General features: G+C 39.2%; 1 protein-coding gene across 1 annotated transcript; it reads right to left on the reverse strand.

Annotated features, from left to right (window-relative positions):
• Positions 1 to 716: 716 nt before the first annotated feature.
• On the reverse strand, positions 717 to 26,852 carry nsg2 (neuronal vesicle trafficking associated 2). The gene is made up of 5 exons (XM_066717021.1): positions 26,660 to 26,852; positions 25,787 to 25,947; positions 21,977 to 22,096; positions 2,733 to 2,843; positions 717 to 2,172 (listed from the first exon to the last, which is right to left on the reverse strand). The coding sequence occupies exons 2-5, from the start codon at positions 25,913 to 25,915 to the stop codon at positions 1,981 to 1,983; spliced, it is 552 nt and encodes a 183-aa protein (XP_066573118.1). The 5' UTR covers positions 25,916 to 25,947; positions 26,660 to 26,852; the 3' UTR covers positions 717 to 1,980.
• Positions 26,853 to 26,908: the final 56 nt, after the last annotated feature.

Raw genomic sequence — 26,908 nt, forward strand, 5'->3', positions numbered from 1 at the left:
TGTTCATCATCTTTGATATCACCTCTCTTTGCAGGCTGTAACTCAATGATAGCTGTGTATTAACGTAACGATCAACATGGACTTGAAAATGACCTATATAATACAAAATAATGGGTCTTCAGTCACATTCTTCATAAAAATAAAAAAATAAAAGTGTCCTGTAAAGTCTACCATGAGTCTCAAGCATGATCAGTATTTGTTTATCAATCAAGCAATCAAAGGTCAATCTAAAGGAACGCTCAGCCCATTTCAACCCATCAGGCTTAGGGGTTGAGTAAAACAAATTTCTCTCTGGGACGAGTTGAATATCTGAAAGCTGATAAACACTGCACCATTTAAAATAACATGTTATGACAATGTTTCCACTGTGTAAAATTAGTCAATTCTTTGTTGTGTTAAGTGGAGCGAACAATGGCATGTGTTGTTAAATATTAAATGTGAGGCACATGCAAATCCTAAAGACTTAATGGATGAATAGTGTCAGATCTGTTTATTGGAACATTTCCAGATATTAAGACTGACACGTACTGTATTGCTGTTCAAAAATCTATATTCTGTTAAGATACGTTTACTGTATACTTCAAAGACAGATCTTGGGTTTTTTTTGTCATCATTTGCTAATACTTCCGTAGCCACAGATATTGAAGTACACAAAATAAGAAAAGATCGATGGGGTTTATCTGCAGACTTCCATAAAAACAAGCTTCAAACAAAGGTCAGACACAGCTTGCTTTATTTTAGTTTTGTCAGAAAACTAAAGGTAGCACACTCAGAAATACTTCAGGCTTTGCTAAATATTGACAAAAGTACACCACAAAGATTTAAAAAGTATATATTTTTTTTACAGCTGATGAAAAAGTGACATTCTGAAATCTCTTTCATAGTTTTTGCTTCTTATGTTTCGAAGAAAATAAAAAAAAAATTGGTTGCAGTGACGTCTAACTAAAACGTGTTTCTAAATATCACAGGAATGGGGCTTTGGCCAAGCCAGTGTTGTCACATCGCCAGCTCTCACATGTATTTTCCACATTAAAAACGTTATTTGTTCACTATAAGAAGTTCTGCAAATTGTATACAGCATAGATGGACTGTGCAAATTAAAAAAATATCCCTGCTTTTCGCTACAAATCTGGTCACTCTAGTCACACAAACTCCCTCAGAAACATTCAAGGTAAACGTTAACAATAAAGGTGGTTGTTAGTGAAAAACAAAATGCCACTTGTTTGTGGGTTATATACAACTTGGACAAGAATTAGAAATCTAATCTACAGAGACATGTATTGAAATTGTTTGTGTTTAAAATAAATAAATAAATAAATAAATAAATAAATAAATAAATAAATAAATAAATGAGTTTCTTCATCTTCCATTGGTCCTAGTCACATTATACATAGGGCATAGCTCAGAATGTCAATCTGATGTTGTCTACAACAGCTTTAAATGTCATCAATGCTTGAAGATATGTATAAAATGATACTAAATGATTCTGAACCAGTTTTTCATCATAATTATAAACAATTACTTTCTGTTTTTTTATACAGCGGAACATTTATGCACAGCGATTTGAAAACAAACTGCATCATTGTATAATGAGTATCTTTATCCTGGATTCAGCTTCCACAGTTTGTTTGTGTTTGTCTTATATTTTTAAATCAATAGTGCATGCCTTGAATTATGTACTGTAGAAACACTGAACCGTGAATCCAGGTCAGCACTGGTCCAATTTATTCTAAATTGTATCCAAAATGACTTTAAAACATGAATTTCACCAACATAGATCATGCCTTTGTACAAATGCTTGTTATTCATATCAAATACAAAACAGCAATAACAAGAAAAAACTGAAAACATATGTCAGATGACTTAGAGATCATCTCCTCTCACTGCCGGAGCGCTGTGGATCTGAAATAAGAAGCTTGTCGTTGTTTTATTGTCGGTTTTTTTTGTTTGTTTTTTAAAAAGAGTATCTTTGCCGGAGACTCAGTGGCCCTCGGTATTAGGAGCTTTGGCGTCGTGGTCGGCGGCGCCCGCGGGGAGCCAGGGGGAGACGGAGCGGGAGGTGGTCTGCTTGGCCATGCTGTAGTGGCTGATGACAGTGTAGAAACGGCCTCGCGTGTTGGAGTCCTGAGCAGAGTAATAGGCCTCAAGGGAAGCAGGGATACAGCGCTTGTGCTGAGCGACAGAAGAGAGGACAATTACAAACTGACTTCCATGTCGGTTGTGATGATTTCCCCCTGTTTATTTCATGCATTTTTATTAAGATAGGCAGCTCCAGTTAGAAAGATAAAATAGTAAAATAATAAAATGTTTTGAGTTTGTGTGTTCAGTTTATACATTTGTTTATAGAGCGGTTTGTTCATGCACATTATTTACCTGTGTGAAGTTGATTCACTGAATTGAGCAAATTCATAAACTGTATGCACAAATTAATAAACCGTGCACACAATACACCGTGCAAATTACCTAATAAATCATTAGGACAAATGTATAAACCATACTGATGAATGTATAGCCCATACGTTTATAAAGTATGTGCACAGTTATGCAGACTTTTTTCCTGCAGGCTTTATTCTTACATTAGTGTGTTCTGAGCCACTGTTGTGTTTTAATAAGGTGAAATTCAACAGTCACTTTTAATTGTTCCCTGAAAGTAGTACACAGTGGGGAGTATTTGAGGTCTCCTGTGCACATTAAGCAGGTCCCAGCCTGGAGAGACACGGCGGATCACCTACCTTGTACACAAATCCGTCTGGGCAGCTGTGATCATAGGTGAAGGCCTTGTATACCACCAAGAACACTATACAAGCAAGGAATGCCAGGGCCAGGAAAATGAGGATCGTGACCTGCGGACGAAAGAAGGGAAAAGCAGGACCCATCATTCATGGAAACACGTCTTCCCATTTCCTGTGATTGTGGAATAAGGGGCGTGTGCTGCTGTCTGCTCTTGTTTGTTTTTAGATTTGTTTCTTTGTTTTGCATAGGAGGACATTTCAGCTACTTTCGCACAATCTGTTCCCAAACCTGATGTTTTATTTTTCTCTTTAAAATCATCAGGTGCGTGATAGTGAAGCCGCCTGCTGTTCCCTTGTGTACAACTCAGCTAGCTAGTGTAACCAGGGCAGCATTGCTGTGAACGCCTTCACGGTTTAAGACAATACAACAATATCTACCAAATACTTCCAGCTTCCAGATATTTAAATAGAATACAGACCCATTTTAATTAAAAGCACCTACACTGTTCTGAGTTTTTCCACCTTTGCCAAGATCATACAATGAAAACTGCAGTTTATGCTGTTAGATTTGAAAAAAATATGTAGATGTACATACATTTCGTAATGTTTTGTAACCCACTCCCTTTTCTGATTTTCCATTTGCGACAATCAATACAGCCGTTGCGTGGCAAACGGCTCTGAACGCAACACACAGACAGTAATTACAGACAGTCCATTGTGAGGTTTTGCAAAGGCAGGTATGTGTTCTATAAACACCATTAAAAATCTTGTGAATTCTATGCGTGTGTGTGTGTCTGTGAAGTAGAAGCTGTCTGGGATGTGGCCCAAATGACCTTGGTAGGTTGAGACTTTATACATTTCATCCCCCCAGTATTCTGCTGTAAATGAAACTGTAGCTGCTGCACCATTTACAAATGCTTTATAGTCAACACAGAAGAGCCAAAGCCTGGAAGTTTTGTTTCACACCCTTTGATCAAGGCACAAATAAAAGCTTTTTAGCTTGTCGGTTTTTGTTCATGTTTTATATAAAAAAATAACAGTTTTGTTATGGGAGACACAGATGGTCTTTCATGAGGTCTAAAGCAGAACAGCTTAAAAGGCAGTGAATTATCTGTCACTTATCTCCACTCACTCTTTTCCATTTTGGCTCCTGCTGCATCTTAGAACAGAGTGCAGTTTTTGGACAAGAACTAAAAGCAAATACTAAAAGCAAACAGAATATTTTCTGGCACCAAGAAAAAACAAAATGCCGTGTTAAGAAGATGCAGGCTTTCACTGATATCTGTATCAACTGCATAACATCTCAGCCCACAGCCCCAAACGTCTACTTTATCAGAATCTGTTACCCTGCATCACTAAGCCTTTTGTTTTCTACTATCCAATTAAGATGATAAGAGAGGCAAAATAATCTTTAATGACACTAATGTATTAAAATTACTGTCACCTACATGCCCGATTTTGAAACACAACAATTTAATCTGTCAGAGAGCAGTTGTTACCAAAAAAAAACACCACGGTAAGATGCAAATTAAACATTTTTTTTTCTCTTTCTTTCTTTTTAAGTTATACAAATATATCAAATTAAAACTGTAATATGTATCCAATGTGACCTTTCCCAAGGGCTTTATGAATAACATTTCTAAGGATAAAAGGACAGATTTCCTAATCTGTCTTCCAGTAACAAACTTTGGTTTAGTTTGTTTCTAATGTTTTGAAGTTTTGAACATTTTCTGTTTTTGAACATTGTCTATGAATAACTATTAAGGAACAGGTGTGTCTAGGTTATTTACAGATTTTATCTAAACATCTCTGTAGTGACTCCTTTATCTACAATTTGTAAGCCTTGCAATATTTCTGTCACTCATTAATTACTTGATTATTACACTTCTGTAATACATTCCTTTATAAACCTTTTACTGCACTTTTACTAAACCCAAGGTACTGATTCGATTGTTGTAGTCAGTCTGTCCTTTTTAACAAGTCTGGGAAGAATACCCACTCCAGGTGGCTAATTGGCTGATTGATCCTGCCATGAGCCACGGCACGTGGTTCCATTCTCATGCAGGACGATGAGCCAGAACTGACGAGACGCAGTTGCATCAATGAGGGAGTCGGGGCCGGGCTGGGAAGCAAGTGCATCTGTCATACTTGTTTAGACCACTTGCCATGTTACGGGTTATTATATGCACATGAGCACTTTCCTTTCCTGGGGCGACCTCACTGCCTGGCAGCCATACATCCCAATGGGTTGTTATCACCCCGCCGTGCTGTGTTGAAGCAATATTGGTTTCCTAATTGAATCATTGATACCTGACAATAACAATAAAAATCCCCAGTGTTGTCTTGGCTTGGCATTAGTGTAAGATGAGTGTGCAGCCTTCATTAGTGTATGTAACTGTACACATAACCTAAAGTAAATTCTGATTGTTTTTATCAGTAGGGATGTATACAAATGTGTACAGAGGATTTTGTATGTATGCTGGCAATTCTTACCATGAAATGTCCTTTGTCTGAATTAGTGCAGGAATATGTGTATTTGTGTTTTTCCAAGAGGATTTTAATTAAATGGTTTAGTTAAAAGCCACTTATGGAACACAAATCATTTTCTCAGCCTTTCTTTCTTTACAAAAAACAACAACACCTCAATAACAGTTTGTGAGATGTTCCCACTGTGTGGCCAATGTGTGTGTGTGGGGGGTGGGGGGTAAAACATATCCAACTTATTTATTTTTCTTACTTTCAAAACAAAGTGTGGGAAATTTACTGCAGGAACAGCGAGAGCTGGGCCATTGATCTTTTTTTTTTTAAATCTTTTAGACCGGGGGTGGAAGATGGCACTAAACCCTCCAGAGAGCCATGCATCCAATCCATATCACTCCAGAGCACCTCACAATGTGTGAACCCAGGAACCCTGTGTGGTGCCGAGGTGGGAAGCAGGGATATCTGTCATGTGCAGCAAAACTCGAGTTGGCTCCCAACCCCTGCACTTTAAAAGCCTTGGAAAAAGTGTCCTAACTTTTATTGTCCAAGGACAAGGTAAACATCTAGAACTGGATTCATATGTAGCCGCTACATTTCTATAGATTGTTCTGGAGCATATCCTAGGAGCCAATTTATGTGTTTATATGGAGGTATTGTTGTTCTGCTATTATAACGAAACAGATCTATCTACTGTTCACATTGTGTAAGGCCTGACATCTGGCAGCACCAGATCTGGAACATAATTCATATCCAGTGATGCAGACTAGAGCTACCAAGAGCACAGCAGACCTATTTGTCGTACCTTTAGGTGACTCTTTAGAGAGACCTGTGGTATTTATGATTTCACAAATAAAACGGCTTAAAACAGAGAATTATAGTCTGAGCCTAGGCTTTAGAGGGAAGCACGTCTGATTCCCAATTCTATAAGGAATTACAGTGCACTGCTACAGTACACACAAACATGTCGACAATACGTGAGGGGGCCATGCATCATACTTTGTAAGTTTATACTTTTCCAGTACTGCCGGTCCAAATTCAATTGTCAGTAACCTTCATTCAAGAATGGGGGGTGGAAATCCACGTTAATTCGCTGCTTCCTACAAGCTAAACTCTACGTGGGCGTCTTCACATTCTAGAGAAGCGAAGCATTGCCCTATCATATACCTTGCTTGCAATTTGACAGCCTAACGTAATAAAATAATTGTTCTTATTTATGAACTCATTTGCTGCAAAGGCCACTGTGCATTAGATGTCTTTTCATGATACCGTGGGCAGCCCACAATGTTTCTCCTAGAGGTAAAACTTGATTATTTTTAGATAAAGTCAAAAATATCCTGTGAAGAATGCAAACTCAACTCTGGGTTAGCATTCCACATATCTCATACTTCTCAGTGGAAGTATATATCACACCGAGCTTTTCTGTTTATTTCAAAACCCAGAGTCAGAACGAGCATTTCAATAATATGTCACTCTCGGCTGCTGGTGGATGTCTGCATAATTAATTGCTTCCACTGCACATTAAGCTCATTACCTTGTTAGGCTTCAGCAATGAGAATCACTAGCACAGATGAGGCCTGCTCAGTGCATTTCCTTCTTGTTTGTTTGTTTTAACTAATCTTCCCTACTGCAACAAAGGTGTCTGTATGTGTTTTGCAATCAGTCTCCAGACATCAGAGAAAGCGATTTCCATTCATGGCCGCCCATCGCAATAATCCGCTGACTCAGTTCAAAATGCTGAATCCTAAACCACTAAAACCACAGTCTGCATAAATTAGGTCAAAGATCTATTAATACAGACGGCAATGGCATGTTTTCCAAAACAAGGAGGCATAACATCTAAATCTGAAAGTAGTATCCTTGATTTTACATCGTAATTAGCACTGCTGTGATTTTTCTGAGAGCAACCAGAAGGAAAGCAGCCAAAGCTAAGTCTCTCTTGCATCTTCATTTTGCTCTGTGATCTGATCAGTTGCGAGCACCAGAATATTTAAAACAGATTGTTTCTGACTCAGAGTATTAGATTTATTTAGGCACTTCTGTAGCAATGTTTCCAACGTTATTATGGATGTTTTCGTGTATATAATAACAGACACCCAGCTGACGAATATTGAATTTGACTGCAATTCAAAACCTTACTGTGAGATCTGATTCTGTAACATTTTTAAGTTCATCAAAATAGTAAATTGTTTTTATTCATTTTCACAAACATTATGGAAAAGTTACATTACATACCCCCCACCACAACCCCCCCTGAGCAACATACGCCGAATCCGTCCCTTCCTCTCCAAGTACTCGACACAACTGCTCATCCAGTCCCTGGTCCTCTCCCGCCTGGATTACTGCAACTCCCTCCTGGCCGGCCTGCCTGCAACTACTACCCGCCGCTCCAGCTCATGCAGAACCCTGCAGCTCGTCTGGTGTCTCTCTGCCCCGATTCACACTCGCTACTCCACTGCTCCGCTCCCTCCACTGGCTCCTGATACCGGCATGTATTCACTTCTAGACACTGACCCTCACCTACCCCTGTCTCAACCACACTGCACTGAGTTACCTGCAGACCTTTGTATCTCCATGACCAGACCTCTGCGGTTTTCCAGGGCCAGAAGACTAACTCTGCCTCCTCTCCACTCTCTGTCCTCCAGAGCCGCTCCTTCTCATCCCTGGCCCCTAAATGGTGGATTGACCTTCCCACTGAAGTCAAAACAGCAGAGTCTCTGACCTTCTTCCAGCGATTACTTAAGACACATCTTTTCAGACTGTACTTGTAATTTTGTCGTTTATTCTCCTGTAAGATTGCACTTATACAATGTTGTTTCATACTCTTTCCTTTGCATTACTAGCACTTGTATTGTTTATTTTGATTTCCCCTATGCTCCCTCTCCCTTAACTTTGACTTAACATCTTGTCTGCACTTATCAGCTTTTACATTCTGGAATATACACTTGGTATTGCTCTTATATTTTGTAAGTCGCCCTGGCCAAGGTCGTCTGCCAATAAATTAATAATAATAATAATAATAATAATAATAATAATAATAATAATAATAATAACACACACAAACACACGCACACACGTACACACACACACACACACCTGCTGAGTGTTTACTTTCAGAATACAGCTCCCTTCTTGCTTCTTATTGCTATAAGCTATCCTAAATCATCAAATTGGTAAAAGTACGACATCTTATCAAAAGGAGGGAAGGAGGCCAAAAACAGTGCCGCTACTGTTTGTCAATGTAAGCTCTTTAAAACAGAATGTTAGTGCCAATCATATTTAAAAAAGATTATCTTTTGAGTCAAGCCCTGGAGAAAATTACTAATATTTTGTTATCCTTTCAAATCTTCTTAATTTTAATCGTCAACACCGATATGGGCCTAGACTTCTTTAATTTTGTTTTGGGCAAAATACAAAATTGACAATGTGAGTGTGGTCAAGCACATGGTCTGGGGGTTGCAAAAAACAAGTATGTGTTTTTTTATTTTCTCTTTGTTTGCTTTTTTGTCGTTGTTTTGCTGTTGTTTTTTGCTCTACTCTAGGACTCAGAGTCTATATTAACCATAACCAGAAGTCACATAATTCCTATGAGGAAAATTGTATGGGTCACAGCCTCTAATATATAAATTCATTGCAGAGAAGAGGCATAGTAGATATGGTTTTACAAATGTCAAATACAAGGTACGAGTAGGGTAACATCATAGGAAAATGACATTTTTGCGGCTTTTGTCATAGGATATTCAAATTTGTAGATGGGTAGACAAACAAAATGGAAACAAAGCCATAGGATTGTTACGAAATAAAGGGTTAACTATGCTATTCATGACACAAAAAATACTACTTTTTGGGAGATATTTAAAGGTTCACCTTTTATCAATGTTCTATAGAAAAACTAATTGGGCTAAAACAACAACAGTAAACCCCAAATCAGAAAAGCTATGACTAAATTATTTTTTTATTTCAAGAAACCAGAGAGAGAGTAAAAGAGAAAAACAATAAGTTGTAAAGCTGGCAAACTTATTGCACCATTTCCTAAGTTGCGGATGCAGAAAGGCCAGCCAATCTAACACCACCTCCAAGCCTGCTCTCTCACTCGGCACCACGAGCCCACTGGGGCCACAGAATAAAAACACAAACCTACAACAAACAAAAACTAAAAAGAAAATAAAAAAACGCTCTGCTTCTATTTTGCGAGCTCCCCACACACCCTGCAGGCTGCGCCACTCCCGCGGCACTCGCCTTGAACTCACTGGTGGCTCTCACAGCTGATCTTGTACCTTCTCACCAAGCAGATGCCAGAGGGCTCTGTTTCCTTTTCTCATTTGCTTGTTTCTTTTCATCATTTTCAAAAGTCAAAGCGAATCTCACAGCACCATCAAGGAAGGCGGCAGAGTGAGAGTGGGGAGACAGACATGAAAAACAGAAATACTCCAACTCGAATCTGGAATCCTATCTGGTTCGCCGGGAGCCCATGTGCACGGCAGCCGCTCCAAACCCGGGCGCTTCCTTTGATGATTTCAAGGTGCTTTTATGCACGGTACACATGGGCCAATGTGATTGCTTTGTGAGTCGTGCCGTTTTTGGACTGCTCTGTAACTTAGCATTGTCTTCTTTGTTTGATCTTTTTGCTTGTAAGTTTATTTTACTTTAAAGATGACAGATGTTTCTAATGACAATGATTTTTGTTTTCTAGTGAATCACTGCTGCCAGTCAAGAGTAAGCAAATAAAAAATACATAAACCACTTGAAATGTAAAACAGCTTCATAATTTAGTGAAGAAAATGATTCCTGTATTTAAATCACTCCCACTCAAATACTATCCATTTTCAAAACCTTCCCATGGTTAAACAATGCTGTAAAACAATGCTGTTTTTAAAAATTCCCACTGCAAAAAACATGGGTGCGCAGGATATAGAGTAATAGGAATCTGTTAAAATGGACAGAAGGCTGCACCTCCTTGTGGGAAAGAGGACCTGCTCTCCAAGGATGAAATCTGCCTCGTTAGCAGGCAAACATTTTGAAATGGTCCTTGAGATTACAGACTCTGGACACCTTGTAGATGAAAATAAAATACAAAATAAATAACATTTGCTTCTGTCCAGGACCTCAGTTCAAAGTCTGTGAGATCTTTACATGCTTTTCCCTAAATTGCCCTTCATATCTGCCTACTGATATACCAGCTTGGGTTGCACTTTGCATTTTCGTCCTTGATTATTATTTTCATCTACAGAACAATAAAATGCACAGAATGATGCACAGATATTTCTCCATGATGTTCCTTTAATATCCCTCCAGCTTGGTAGCCTTAGTCCATTATCCCATGCATTTTCAGATTATTTACCACATGAAAAACGATTTACAATGTGCAATGCCCTGTGCATATGCCTTCTCAGAGCTAATCTTTGTTTTCCTTCTGTGTGTTTTAATTTCTCCCGTCAGACATTCACCCACTCAGACTGCACAAGATCACAGTTCTCGAGCCATATGTATGCTGTCACTCTCACAGGAGTAATTCCTAAACCTTTCATCCCTCCATTTTGGAAACAGACAGAGGCACATATGCACTAACATCGGGGGGTACAAACAGATGAGTGATAAATAAATAAATTCAAAAGAAAAACTGAGGGAAAGAAATGGAGTCATGTCGTTGATAAGACAGCCTGACCTATAAACAAACAGGCCACATATTCCTTTAAAAAGGCAAACCATGAGAGACACAACAGAAATTAAGCCTGACTATCTCCATCAGGGTACAATGTGTCAGCATGCTGACAATGACGCAGGTCTACGCAATTATGTATGCATCTTCACTGTACAAAGAGTAGTTACTATCTCTTAGTGAGAGGAAAATCATGTAATTTTATGATTGCATTTCAAAGTATGGTAATTAGACTTAATTAGGCCAAGCCTATCTGGAAACCACACAATAAAGGGCAGAAAAACACATTTTCACTCATAATTAAGAATCTACATGCCTGATCCTTATGAAAATGTAGGAATACAATCTGGCCTATAATTATGGATAACACATTAAAGAGCTGTAGTAATTAGAACTATCAGAAAGAGGGGGGGAATTGGCAGAGGAAGTATACCATTGAAGCCCATAAAGCATAACTGCAGCAGGTCAAATCTCTATGGCACTTTTTGCAAAGGCTAATGACATTTGTTCTGTGACAAATATAAATGAGCGGAAACCTGGACTTCTTCCTTGTTGGAGAAATGCACTGCTAATGAGGCTCAGAGGGTATGCAAATGGGGTAAACAATAATTAATTGTTGCTAATTAGCTGTATTATTAGGAATGATGCTATTGAAATAATTAAAAACATTAATGTCAGAAGTTATCCCTTCCTACTATTTCATGCTGAAATGCAAAACCCAAGATATGACATTACTTACAACTGTCATTTCAAACTCTCTTTGCTTCTGAGTACATAAAATTCTCTACTGCTCTTCAGCCGTCATCTATCTGCAATCCACTTAATAGTTCCGATGACTCTTATAATGAAATGCTAGGAATAACAATCCTTCTCTCCTGGAGACCTTTCTCACTGCAGAGGCCTCCTAGTGAGTATCTGCCATAGGAGTCCTCCTAATGATGCGCAGTGTGAAAAATCAGGTGCTCGAGAAAACAGCACGTAACAATTAATTGCTTTTACAACTCCCCCAGGGACTCCGGTGTGGACTAATGGTGAAAACCACCGACCAGTAGTGGAGAACCAAGCACTGCTGAGGATTACAACCCTTCTTCAAATCTCAGCATCTTTTCCATCCCTATGGACAATCTTGTAGGACTCAGACGATTTCGGACTTGTACGTCACTTGTATGCCAGCAGACTGAGAAACTCACACTGCTTCCAAACGGGTTGAAAAACACACCATAGTACATAATCGCTTCACCACCATGATGGCCTGTCTGAGAGTTTCAGTGGGGTGAAATGATTTACTAGGCAGCCTGCAAAGAAGATTACGCACAACTCTGCAGCAATTTGTCCGACTTTTCAACTAAGCCTGGTGGCCTGAAAAAGCTTGATTTGTGATGTTTCATCTCAGTACCCCTCACTCTCAACATTTATGGCAGCTTTAAGAGAAGAACTCTGTGCCATTTTAATTCTTTAATCCAAAGCTCACCAACAGAACACTGCATTTTTAACTGGTTTATGATTATGTTTTAGTCTGTTTACCACATCTGGATTTATTATGGAAAAATTGTTGTGTTTTATAAGTCTCCTGATAATGTCTCATAGTTGGTTTTGTTCAGGTTCAGAATTCTCATTCCTTTTGTTTCCTTTCAGTGGTTTAATTAGATTACAGAGTTGATCTGGCGATATGCACAAACAGCTCCAACCTCCCTGAGCCATTGATTAGCATTTTCAGTGGGCGGTTCACTGACGTTGTGTTGATTGAATAACAAGCGGTGGGCTGCACCAAATGCAAAATGAGAAATTAATCTTTCATGCCACTGACTTTTCCACTGACCTGCTGGAAATTGGTTTCTCTGGAAGTTTAACTAAAAAACACAGAACTCTTCACAATTAAATTGAAAGCACATAATTATATGTTAACTTGAGGGTAAGTATATTCAGTATTGCTCCCTCAACTACATGCTTTTGTGAAACATTAATTTTGCAGCAGGTTTAAAGGACTATCATTTTTAGGGGTGAGACAATTAATCATGTGTCAATGAAAAGCAATATTTCTCAGTACGATACAATACACCATCTGTGTATCGTGCATCGCAATATTTTTTTAATTTCTTAAATATATTTTATATCATGAGAAATATTTGTTTCAAGTGTTTTAACAAATGGAAACATGGCTCAACTCAATTATGATGATGAGCTTCCCAAACTTGGAGAACCTTTGGTTGCGGAGATGTCATGTGGACGTATACCATATCATGATTTGGAATGTTTCAATTCAAGAGAAGTCAACGAACATAACTTTTATTGTACACTAAAAATGCTCTCTTAATGTAAAGGGAATAAGGGGTATTTTAATGAAAAGAATATTGATATGGTGAAGTCATGATGTAGATAGTAATAGTAGAAAAGCAGCATTTGTTTTTAAAGCCATGAAAGGAAGAAACAAATCTTGTTTTCATAAATCATCGTGGTGTTTCTCTTATCGTAGTTGAATTATCGGGTCCCGTTTAAAAGACGAGAATAAATTCTGGTAGGACTGCTTTAGCAAGCCCTTCGTTTCTCACCCCTGTCATCAAAGCACAAACATCAGGCTGCTATGGGGACACCACAGCGTTTCAGCATGAATAGAATAGCCATACAGTCCTGTTTGTTCTGTATGAACTGCAGACCGACCAGTATCTGTCTACATTTAATGGATAATACATGTATGCAATAACAGAGAGCACTAACTATGTCTACGTCTAGTTTTCAGTGGCATTATAACATATCCTAGTTATGTTATGGTAGTCTGTCTCATATCTGACTTGTGAGTAACTACACTTGTAACAAATGTATCCAGGTATTTTAATGTAATTTATTTTACTGTATGTTAACACATAGATTTTTCTTAATTTCTGACCACTTCTGCAACTGGAAATTACAGAGTAAGTGTGTAACATTACAGGTATCACAAAATCTCCTACCGTTTCTCCATGTATCTGTATTTTTAAGAAGAATACTTCCATGCAGATGCTGAAGGCTTACAGCTCCGTTGTAATATCAGTAACTTTCCAAACAACATCAACACAAAGTGCCCAACTGAGAAAAGTGATCAGCTATAAGAATTACACAAACTGGTCATTAATTAAATGGCAATAGTTGCAAATGGAATGTAAGGTCAATTAATTCAAATATAATGTATAATGTATCAGTATGAGTCATGTGTGCATGGATTGTAATTGCAAATAACTGATAACTGTGCTTCTACAGCAAAGTCATTTCATGGCCAGGAAGATAATAACTATTGTTATTAACAAGCATTTTTAATTTAATGCAGGTTCCTATTTGAAGGATTAATGACCACTTCATAGTATGGCTGCCTGAAGTGATTAATTTCTAATACACACACACACACACACACACATATATATATATATATATATATATATATATATATATATATATATATATATATATATATATATATACATATACAGTGAGGGAAAACAGTATTTGATCCCCTGCTGATTTTGTACGTTTGCCCACTGACAAAGAAATGATCAGTCTATAATTTTAATGGTAGGTGTATTTTAACAGTGAGAGACAGAATAACAACAACAAAATCCAGAAAAACGCATTTCAAAAAAGTTATTAATTGATTTGCATGTTAATGAGGGAAATAAGTATTTGACCCCTTCGACTTAGTACTTGGTGACAAAACCCTTGTTGGCAATCACAGATGTTTCTTGTAGTTGGTCACCAGGTTTGCACACATCTCAGGAGGGATTTTGTCCCACTCCTCTTTGCAGATCCTCTCCAAGTCATTAAGGTTTTGAGGCTGACGTTTGGCAACTCGAACCTTCAGCTCCCTCCACAGATTTTCTATGGGATTAAGGTCTAGAGACTGGCTAGGCCACTCCAGGACCTTAATGTGCTTCTTTTTGAGCCACTCCTTTGTTGCCTTGGCTGTGTATTTTGGGTCATTGTCATGCTGGAATACCCATCCACGACCCATTTTCAATGCCCTGGCTGAGGGAAGGAGGTTCTCACCCAGGATTTGACGGTACATGGCCCCGTCCATCGTCCCTTTGATGCGGTGCAGTTGTCCTGTCCCCTTAGCAGAAAAACACCCCCAAAGCATAATGTTTCCACCTCCATGTTTGACGGTGGGGATGGTGTTCTTGGGGTCATTCCTCCTCCTCCAAACACGGCGAGTTGAGTTGATGCCAAAGAGCTCGATTTTGGTCTCATCTGACCACAACACTTTCACCCAGTTCTCCTCTGGATCATTCAGATGTTCATTGGCAAACTTCAGACGGGCCTGTACATGTGCTTTCTTGAGCAGGGGGACCTTGCGGGCGCTGCAGGATTTCAGTCCTTCACGGCATAGTGTGTTACCAATTGTTTTCTTGGTGACTATGGTCCCAGCTGCCTTGAGATCATTAACAAGATCCTCCCGTGTAGTTCTGGGCCGATTCCTCACCGTTCTCATGATCATTGAAACTCCACGAGGTGAGATCTTGCATGGAGCCCCAGACCGAGGGAGACTGACAGTTATTTTGTGTTTCTTCCATTTGCGAATTATCGCACCAACTGTTGTCACCTTCTCACCAAGCTGCTTGGCGACTGATAATTTATTTGACAGTGGGCAAACGTACAAAATCAGCAGGGGATCAAATACTTTTTTCCCTCACTGTATGTATATATATGAAGCACAGTTTCTGAATGGGGGTTTCTGAATATGTATCTGTCCTCCAACATTCTCCCACACAATGTGTTCCTGTATACTACCACTACGTCCACCTGCATAGGAAAATTGCATTCCAAGCTTACATAATATACTGTAGCAAGTTGAGTTTTACTCTAATATTTACTCTTATTATGTCCTGCAAATTAGTATATTTTCAAAGATGACAGATTAGGTTAGTGAAGATAATATATATATATATATATATATATATATATATATATATATATATATATATATATATATATATATACACACACACACACACACACACACACACATACATAATGTTAGCAATCTATCTTATTTTCTTTTAACAAAATGTAACCTTCATTTAAATCATATGACTGTTATATATTTTATTGGTAAGGACGTAGGTACAGTGATAATATCAGGGTAATTTAGACTCTTTCTTTGTCAGCCTGCAAAATGATTTGTATCACTACAGCCGTAACTGTTACGTATGCTCACATCAGCAATGTACGGTAATGTGCTGCTGCTCAGGTTTTCACGAGACTGAAAGGCGGACAAATTTGACAAGACAAGATTTGTGGATAAGAGAGCTTCCCAGGTTATTCTTTCTTTTTGTCTTCAAGAATAATATTTGATCAAAGAAACCCGCAATATATTAAGGCAGTCTCTAAAATCTCATGAGAAATTAAAAAGAAACATAATAATAATAATAATAATAAAAATAGTGAGAACAGAATACTTCGTCACTCATGAATGATACAATTGAGATATCTCTGGCATACACTGCAGAGAAACCAATATCTGACTTTTTTCATTGCAATCTGAAAGTCATTGTTATTCACTTTAATCTAAGAGCTGGGAAGGCGGCCGCTGAGGGGAGGTCCTGACCAGGCGAGTTAAAAGAAAGATGTGAATAGAAAACAAATAAACACACAATAAAAACAATGTAAATACCTAACCCACCCCCACACCTCCACCCCCACCTCCACCCTCATCTCTCTTTCTATCACCCCCCCTTCTCTGACAGGCGGATAAAAAGGGAAAAAAATACCCTGCAGGGATCTGGACTTATTGTTGCGTCTGTCAGCTAGGTTGCTGATAGCAGCGAGTGTAGGTCCCCTAAGGTTAAAATCTAACCTCCTCCTCTCCTGCAGCTTCGAAAAATTCGCCCCATTTAGTTCTGCAGAAACCCACAAGTCTTTTGATTTAAATGCTTCTCAAGACTACTTTGAGGGCTATTAGCACCGGACCGCACAGGACCGCACAGTCTGTGGGTTACACACATGGGCAAACGCTGAGGGCCTGGTGTCACTGGTCATACATAACCTGATTTTGCTGTGTGGCTGTTACTCCTGGAACAACATTACAGAGATGGTTAAGGTTAGACTTAGGACTCGGTCTGGGTTATGTTGTTCCAGGAACGACAGTTACACAGCAAAATCAGATGCTGTCACGGGTCACACTGTGCTGCCTCACCCAGGAATGTGACACGGACTTCCTGAAGAGGAATTGATGGAGTTTCAAATAAAGTGATATATATTTTTTTTTAATTCTGTACTTTCAGCCTGATCAATCCATCCATGAAATCTGTGAAGAAATGTCTCTAGTTCTTGGAATGTGTGACTTATAAAAAGTAAGACAAAAAATTGAAATGGAATTTAAGCAGAATTCCATAGAAATAACACCAAACTAGTTAGTCACCAGAGGCTGACCAATCAGACAGCAGCTCTGTTGTATGGATGTTGTTCAACAGCAGCAGTCAGTCCAGCCTACCTGCCCCCCCCATAGGTTAATTAGCTGAGCAATTTCACCCCTGAGGTGTTGCACTTCTGTGGGGGTGACGTGAGTCCTCTACTGCCTGGGATCCTTTGGGATGAGAGTTGCTATAGAAACATGAAGCATTATTATTATTATTATTATTATGAGGCCATATTAGAGGTGATTGAGCGATCATGACCGTGACTGCGCAAGTGACACTTCATTCTGAGGAACTGTGGGAATAAAGTGAAAAGCCCAATTACTTTATAAATCTTTTTTCTTTTTTTAAACCTGACAGTTAAAATTGCGACACGGCGTTCAGCCTAACGGAAAGTGAAGACAGTCAAGCCGCACAAAGTCCCTCCTCTTGTTCTGCAGTGCGATATTTTAAGTGTGTTCAAAGAGACTCAGAAGACAGAAGATTTGAAAAACAACAACAACAACACAGATCCTTTTATGTTAAACCTGGTTGTTGATTGTTGACCAGTTTGGGTCTATAGAGAGTCACCCTTTCTATTGAGTCGTTTGTTACAATGAGGCTCCACGTAATCAAGCAAAATCGGGCAGCAATCAATCAGCAATGGAGCAATACAGACAAGCCTGTTAAATCTGGTCAGTAATGTAGACCATTTTGCTTTATAATGTGCAAAATGTAACCCGTGGGTAATTACTGGATAATTGCTTTTAAAGGCAATTACGAACATGTATCCTCGTGAGTTCCCTTTGTGCCAAATTCCAGCTCAAAATGCCAGGATGTTTTCAGCGAGGCACAGCCATATGTCCGATGGTACACAGACCAGGCACTTGATCACGCCCCAAGCTTGGAGTGCTCTTTACACCAGCCTGTGTTTTCAGGGCAACAATGCTTTGCTTCCACAATAGAGCCATCCAAGTTAGCTAGGCTGTTTATCCTTATTTTTTTCTGTGATATGTTAATCAGTTCTGTTGCTCTACTTCAGATATCATGAGACTGTTTTCTTTCCACTTCTGTTTTTTTGGTAAATGTTTAATGAAGACAATATTCCTTTTAGTCTGAGGAAATAACAACTGGGGGAATTCCCCTACTCTCACTGGCAGCGAAGTCAGAAAATAGAAAAGGGAAATATCTAATGATATTCCGCAACTCATGCAAACAATCCAGCTAGCTAGTCTACCAGCATTCACAAACGCAAAGAGGTCTGTCTGATGAAGCTGACACTCAGTCTTGACACACGCTGGGCATCTTAACTTCCACATCAGGTTATGTCTGGAAGAGCTTCCTGTGTCAGAGAATGGGGTTTGACACACTAATGAGTTAAACAGGCTTTCAGCAACAACAACAAATAAGCAGCAGGTAAGATGTTTTGTGCTGGCTGGCATCCCTTTCTTCACATATGACCATATGATCCCTGAGACTCGGGCCCAGATTAAATCAAAACATCCAAACTACAAATCCTGTGTTTTATAGGGGACGGGTCTTGTTTTCCATCTTGCTTGTACCTCATGGATGCCTGCCACTAAGTACTGGGATTATCATTTGCCACTGGTAGGTGAAACCAGGTGTTTCTTCATTCCTTCATTATTATTTTGCCTGACACATTAATCCATTAAACCCACTGATACGGTTGGGCAAAGTACCTTGATCAGGAGGTAGAACAGCAGCTTAAGTGGTCTCTGTTTGAGCCCTTTTGTAATGGGGGCTGATGTCTGCATCACAGACAATTAACTAGTGATCCAAACTTTGTGAAATGAATATGGACTCAAATTGGAAATCTTATATATTGCTGTGAGTTGGTCTGCTCTCAGCTTCCTGTTTCTAACCTTGACGTTTGTTTTGGAACAATAATGCAAGAAGCCAGGTGGTTAAAAACACAAATTAGTAGTGTGGATTTCTCTCATTTATCGTCAAAAAGTCCCACTAGAGATGCAGATAAAATTGGTGCAGGTAATACAGATAATATGACATTCCACTAGTTCTGTGTGCTAAGACATTGGTGCTGGCCTATCCCACGCTATACATCCTGCATTTACCAACATAGTGATCGCCCCACTATGTTCAATCAAAATAATTTCAGATTTCTAGGTCAAGGCTCTCACAGTGACTAGGTTTTTCTTCCCATTGCTTATCTCAATATACACTCACCTAAAGGATTATTAGGAACACCATACTAATACTGTGTTTGACCCCCTTTCGCCTTCAGAACTGCCTTAATTCTACGTGGCATTGATTCAACAAGGTGCTGAAAGCATTCTTTAGAAATGTTGGCCCATATTGATAGGATAGCATCTTGCAGTTGATGGAGATTTGTGGGATGCACATCCAGGGCACGAAGCTCCCGTTCCACCACATCCCAAAGATGCTCTATTGGGTTGAGATCTGGTGACTGTGGGGGCCAGTTTAGTACAGTGAACTCATTGTCATGTTCAAGAAACCAATTTGAAATGATTCGACCTTTGTGACATGGTGCATTATCCTGCTGGAAGTAGCCATCAGAGGATGGGCATGGTCAGAAACAATGCTCAGGTAGGCCGTGGCATTTAAACGATGCCCAATTGGCACTAAGGGGCCTAAAGTGTGCCAAGAAAACATCCCCCACATCATTACACCACCACCACCAGCCTGCACAGTGGTAACAAGGCATGATGGATCCATGTTCTCATTCTGTTTACGCCAAATTCTGACTCTACCATCTGAATGTCTCAACAGAAATCGAGACTCATCAGACCAGGCAACATTTTTCCAGTCTTCAACTGTCCAATTTTGGTGAGCTTGTGCAAATTGTAGCCTCTTTTTCCTATTTGTAGTGGAGATGAGTGGTACCCGGTGGGGTCTTCTGCTGTTGTAGCCCATCCGCCTCAAGGTTGTACGTGTTGTGGCTTCACAAATGCTTTGCTGCATACCTCGGTTGTAACGAGTGGTTATTTCAGTCAAAGTTGCTCTTCTATCAGCTTGAATCAGTCGGCCCATTCTCCTCTGACCTCTAGCATCAACAAGGCATTTTCGCCCACAGGACTGCCGCATACTGGATGTTTTTCCCTTTTCACACCATTCTTTGTAAACCCTAGAAATGGTTGTGCGTGAAAATCCCAGTAACTGAGCAGATTGTGAAATACTCAGACCGGCCCGTCTGGCACCAACAACCATGCCACGCTCAAAATTGCTTAAATCACCTTTCTTTCCCATTCAGACATTCAGTTTGGAGTTCAGGAGATTGTCTTGACCAGGACCACACCCCTAAATGCATTGAAGCAACTGCCATGTGATTGGTTGGTTAGATAATTGCATTAATGAGAAATTGAACAGGTGTTCCTAATAATCCTTTAGGTGAGTGTATAAAGACTTCAACATTTGTATGGGACCAAGACATCAGCCTTCAAGCCCTCATCTTATACTGAGAAGTAATCAAATGAATTCAGACTGGCAGTCACAGCCTCACGTCTGCAGGCTGCTGACATCCTGTGAAACACACAAGCGCTGATTTATTTCTCACTGGCTGTCCTCAGTCGGCCTTCACCAAAAGTCTAACCCCTAAATCTACAGTTCTTACTCATGTAGATTTCATGTAGATTTCGTTAACCTGCCAATTACTGTAGAAAGTCACTGATGAGACGGACAACAAATCAGAGCCATCACTTCTCCCTGTGTGTGCCTGTTACCAGTTGCAGGTCTGGTTGCCTTGGCCTCTGAGATTGAGACCCTCAAGAGAAAAGTGTTCAAATAAAGGGTACAAGTTCAGTATTGAGTGTGCCTGAGAGAAACTGCCATGCTGTTGTTCTTGTCTTTCCACTTTGTTTCTCATGTAGCAAATACTTCCAATTATATACTATGCTGTTCTGGTGAATTTAGCAGTTTTCTGACAGATTTGCTGCTAAATGAAAGATTAATATGGTGGCAGAACACAAACTGAGCTCTTTAATTAGGTTAAGCTGTGTTTATGATAGTTATACAGTAGTATTGCTCACAGATACCATCATTATAATCCGTACAGCAATTTGACGTGCAAAACATGGCATTCCAATAACTTGTGGTTTTCAAGATGAAATCTGATATAATTAAAAGGATGGAGCTTTCATCCAGCATATCTATGGAGCACAATACTGTGGAGTAATGGAAAACATTTGGACCTCCAAATCGATTGGTTGGCCATAAATTGAATGGTTCCTGTAATATAGCTGTAATATATTGGCATGATAAAATTGCAAGAGGCTTCTGCCATTACAATACTCTATATAAACCCCCAGGATTTCTAATCTCAATATTTATTTATTTGTGTTTTCTTGTCCCCCATCAAAAGGACATAAAACCACTGGCCTAATCTTCTGTGTTAGTAATGGATGTGGATGTCAGATAACGTCAAGGTAATTTCATTATCCCATGATTCTGTGATATTCACTTAACTAACTTTTACCTTCTTCCATCAATGGACAGTGTAATGTAACTTATTTTTTTCACATTTGTATCTGGCATTTGATTGATTAGTAAATAATTGGTATTCAGTGTTAAGAACACAAGAAATCTGAAATCAACTACTCCTACATATTCCAAACACAAACCTTTCCAGGCAAAATTAGACAAGATTGTCCAGATAAATACAAACTTTACACAATATATTTTTCAAATTCAACATACATCTGCACCTTGTGTGTTTTTAATTTTATTATTTCAGCTGAAAATTGGAATCCTACCTTCAGTCTTTCTGACACGCCATCGTTGAAGCTGATGGTGAATTCTTCAATCTTTGGCACCTTCAGTTTGCCCTTATTTTTTTGGTCCGTCTGGTACTCAGTTCTTGTTTTAACAACAACCTACAGAGATAACACAACATCAGTCTGCAAGCAAATCCACATAAACAACAGACATTTTCACTGTGAGTAATCTGATGACACGGTCTCAAAGACATTACTGTCTGATTCCAATGATGATTATTACGTTTGAAATTAATCCCAATGGGACCATTAAAAGGACAATACATTGATATTCACTGAACTGCATCAACATAATTGCTTTTATTTTAAGCTTCCATTGTTTTCATTTATACTTTCACAAAAGTACACACACAAACACAGATAGATAGACAGATAGATAGAATGTTTTTTCCATTTATTATTTTCCCCACCCCTGTGATGAGTATGAGTCACAACATTCAAATCAGGCAGTCTAGCTGGCGTCATCAGGTGACTGCCAGGATGCATCACAGCCAAACATCTCATCTCCACTCTGTACCTCAGGGGACCAGAGAAGCCATACATTAAACCAGCGATTGTTTTTCCTTACCTGTTGACCTGGTTTCAGGAGGGATATACATTAAGGGATTAAAAATGTGGTTTAAATAGGGCAATTTATATCTTCATTATCTTTGGTACGTGTAATTTACTTCATATATTAAAATGTTAAATCTACCCAAAAATATCCTTGAAAGAAACACTTGCAGAGGTAAATTCAAGGTCATTTGTTAATTGCCTCCACTAGGAATATACATGTTAATATCCTCCCACCTACGCTATTTTAATGATTTCTGTACTTATGCAAAATGCAGTTGATTCTCTTGGCCAAGCTCTTTCAATCTAAGCCAGAAAGAAACATAAAGATACATCAAGGAATATGTTTATTAAATGTTTTCATTCCAAGCAACTTCTATTTATTTGTTTGATTATAAACTTGCAATCAATACACTCTAACCTTGACCTAATCTTGACCTAATCCAAGAAATCGCTATTTCTAGTCCATATCTATTAATTTAATCCTTCCAGCAAATTATATATCTGGTGGTTTCCATTTCTCTTAATACATAGCGTTTTTTTACATTTGTACTTGAGCAACTGGAAAGTGTTATTATCATTAAGTGTTCCTTTTTTTACCATAAATGATAAATTGCAATAAGATTGTATCTGACAGTGATGATGAAGGAGCTCTGGGGAAATTGAATATTTCATTTATTCATTTAACTAATTGCTAGTCGACTCATAACTCAACCAGCTGCTTGCCCATATCAATTGGAAGGTTTTTCCTTTGTGACACCCCAAGCAAATCACTGATCCCAGTGAGAGGCATTTTAAGGCAGCTGGGAGTAAACAATCAGGTCAAATGCACAGCACCCCCTCAGCAGAAATTTCTTATCAGAGGAAAATAGACCTCCCCTTCAGACAACACACCCTACCTAGAAATCCCATTCCCCATTAAGATATTAACTTAAGCCCCCACAAATTAGGCACACGTATGTCCACTATCATGTGTTACAGATTGGGGAGGGTGTTACAAAAGTAACACATGGCAAGATGGGCGAAGGAGCTTCATGCAGTTATCCAATACTAATGTTAGCAGAAACTGCAAATAGAATCTGGCTTCAATGAAAGTGCCCAACGTTTCTGTGGCTGTAATAATCACAGAAGTAATAATACTTGCACCACAGCAGTTATAACTGATGGTGCTGTTTTTGGGGGTGCAGAAGTGTCATCAATTAACCTTGCGATTCTCACCACTACCACAGCAGGAGTCGAGAAATAAAGATAAGTTTAGAGTTGGCACAGCAGTAAACATGAATAAATGGAGAAACACTTGGTGATTTTCAACTTGTAGAGCAGTGCAGTTTTTCCATTGGAAGCACAGCTCACTTCTCAGAGATAGAGGCTTCCAAGACAAATGAGAAATACAGCACTGCCCACTGCAGATACAGGGTTTCCAAGAATAATTAATTCATACATTCATGGCATTCAAACCAAGGCTTCCTGTAGTCTTAAATGCATCTTAATCTAAAAGACCACTAACTCCTTTCTTTGAAAAATAATAATAGATGAAAAAAGCAAAAATAAACCACAACTTCTTATAATTTATTTAGAACGTTCCGAGTAGGTGGGGCTGGTAACCAGGTGAAGAATTATCTTTCAATCCCATGATCATTACAGTTGAGGTACCAGCATTCTCTCACACAGACACACAAGACACACATCAAATATGTCTAATCACTTTTTCTGGTTGTTTTTCTTCTAATATTCAGTGGTCTACAAATCAGAGGTTTACAAAGGATATCCCTCTATTTTTTATTTTATTTTTATTTCACTTGCTATAGTACACTGAACAGCCACTCAATAGCCCATTGAAATATGGTGATTTTCCTTGATAGCATCCATTCACAGAACTCATTTCAGTCCAACTGGATTTATAGCCAAAGACTGCTGAGGCAGAGAGGCGGCTTGTAGTGCACTATAATAACCCATATTTGGGTGTACTGAACTCTTCTATTTTTCCTGACAAATAAGCATTAGTCTCCTCTAGAGATTAGCCTGTGTAGTATGACAATGCAATCTAGTTAGCTTGTGTGCTCTCTAAATGCTGCTCACTTTACAGGAAAACCTAGCACTCCTCTGAAAGCCCTAGTCAAATGTTGTTGTGTATCATTCTGTTGGCTGCTGCACACAGGAGAGACTTGGAGATGTGGATTGTCTAGAAAAGGTTCTTCACCTATAAGCTGAAGCTGCTAATCACTCAATATAGAAATATAAATATACGAATGAAGGAATGGATGAATGCATGAATGAATATTTCTATACTGGCACTCACTTCAGCTCATCATAAATATTACATTAATGCTGCATTTTATACACTGCGCAGAGTACTCTTACTGTATACAATGACAGAATCCCAGTTTCTTTGGCATTTAGTCCTAAATGATTAAACACCTAGGTTTTCCCTCCGGACTCTGCAAACTGTGTAAGAAGCCGAGCAGGTGGAGGTTTCATCTTGAGACTGGTGGGGGGGGGGGTTCTCAGGCACCCCAGGAAACAAGGAGTTTTATTCATCTGTTTAAAATGTCTTGGTTCCTTTTGCAGGATTGCAACCATGAAAACGGTTTATGAATTTCAAAAAAGGATTAAATGTATACATTCCTTCTAACAGTAGATGTTACTATGTTTTTAAGCATGGCATTACACATATAATGTATAGTGTGTCTTAACAAATCCATAACTATGAATAAGCAATGTTAAATGTGCTATATCAAAACTATTAATTAAACTACATCACTAAGCCTTCAAGCCAGTGTGGCTTTAGGAAGTCACAAAGCACTAGTAAATTAGTGAATTTAGTCAAATGTACATTAAAAGATGAATACGGACATGAACACACTCATACACATGCATATTCATGATCATCGGGAGTGAAACAACGCAACACACCCCATCTGTGAAATGCTGTTAGGTTCTATTAAGACCCGTTAATGACTCTACCTCCTCCGGGAATTGCTTGCATTCATACAAAGGGTTAATATAAACCCCATCAACCTGGGGTGGAACCGGGAGGGGGGGCATCTCGCAGGGGAGATCTTGACACCGTCTGCTTGTTCAGGTCTTCCCTGTTCAGTGCTAAACTCAGCCGCGATTCCAAGCGAGCAAAAAAACTATAATTGATCAATGTGAGCATGGGTTCGTATTCAATGCATAATAAAAGCCCAGACGTAAAAGCCCTAAAAGTGCCCCCCAGCAGCAGAGCCCCGGCGCTACCTTGTCGGGGGCGGGGTACTGCAGGTGATTGACGTCCAGCGGCGTGATCAGCGGGACGTTCTGAAAGCCATCCTCGACGCTGGCCGCTTTGGTGCCTTTGTCATGTAAATTACTCCCCAATTTCACCATCTTCACAAATCCCCAGTACTTCACTCCTCACCCTTAAAAAAATAAACCAATAAATCAATTAGATTCAGAAAAAAAAAGGTTTTTACAGTTTTCCAGTCATCTAAACATCTGACATGTGAGGCTGCTTTAAAAATGTAATATACAATTGAAGAAAATTGCAATGCAGAAAGGGAAATATTTTAATTTGGATCACCCTGTTTTCTTATTGACGCCTTTACCTTCAAATGTATGTTTTATTGATACGGTGGAGGACGATTAACAGATGTATTTCTGTTAAGCAGACAATAATTACTATTCAGGCTTCCCACACAGCCCTATATATACAAGAAAAACAGTGTTTCAATGCTGATTTATGGAAAATGTACTAACAAACCCCTAAAGTGACGTACAAATCACTGCAAACAAATAAACAAAGCAAAGTTTATCTTAAGCAGCGATGCTGTGGAAGAAAATTGGCAAACAATTACAGTACAATTATTAACGCGTTTTAATTAACACTGGTGCAACAGTCAAAAAGGGAACTCATACATGTTGTAAACAGGCATATACCTGAACTTAAAATCAAATCACTGCAGTGTGTTTTATGTAGTAATTACACGTTTTAGCATTTGTCTTAGAGGCATTGTGATGCACAACGCATTGTCTACAACTGCATCTGCTGCGCTCCATCCTTCACACACGCACCAAAACATCATACCTATTTCTGTGACAAACAAAAGATAGATGTGCATTAGAGATACTTACTGGAACTGAGAGTCTGGATAGCCTGCTTTCTTTCCCTCCTTCTAAAACTGGGTGTATTTGATCTCTTCCTCTTCACAGAAGACGCAAATGAAGTAAGCGGCAGCAGCTTGAGCTAAAACACCCAGACTAGCGGTGCTGAGGAGACTGAGAGCAGGCGGGCAGAGCGCTGCTGAACACGACAGTCCGAGGCAAATCCAGCAGCCCGGCTCAGCGCCACTGTGCGCGCTGTCCGCTAGGGGGCTTCACATC

The sequence above is a fragment of the Amia ocellicauda genome, chromosome 11 (assembly GCF_036373705.1).
Source record: "Amia ocellicauda isolate fAmiCal2 chromosome 11, fAmiCal2.hap1, whole genome shotgun sequence".
Lineage (NCBI taxonomy): Eukaryota > Metazoa > Chordata > Actinopteri > Amiiformes > Amiidae > Amia > Amia ocellicauda.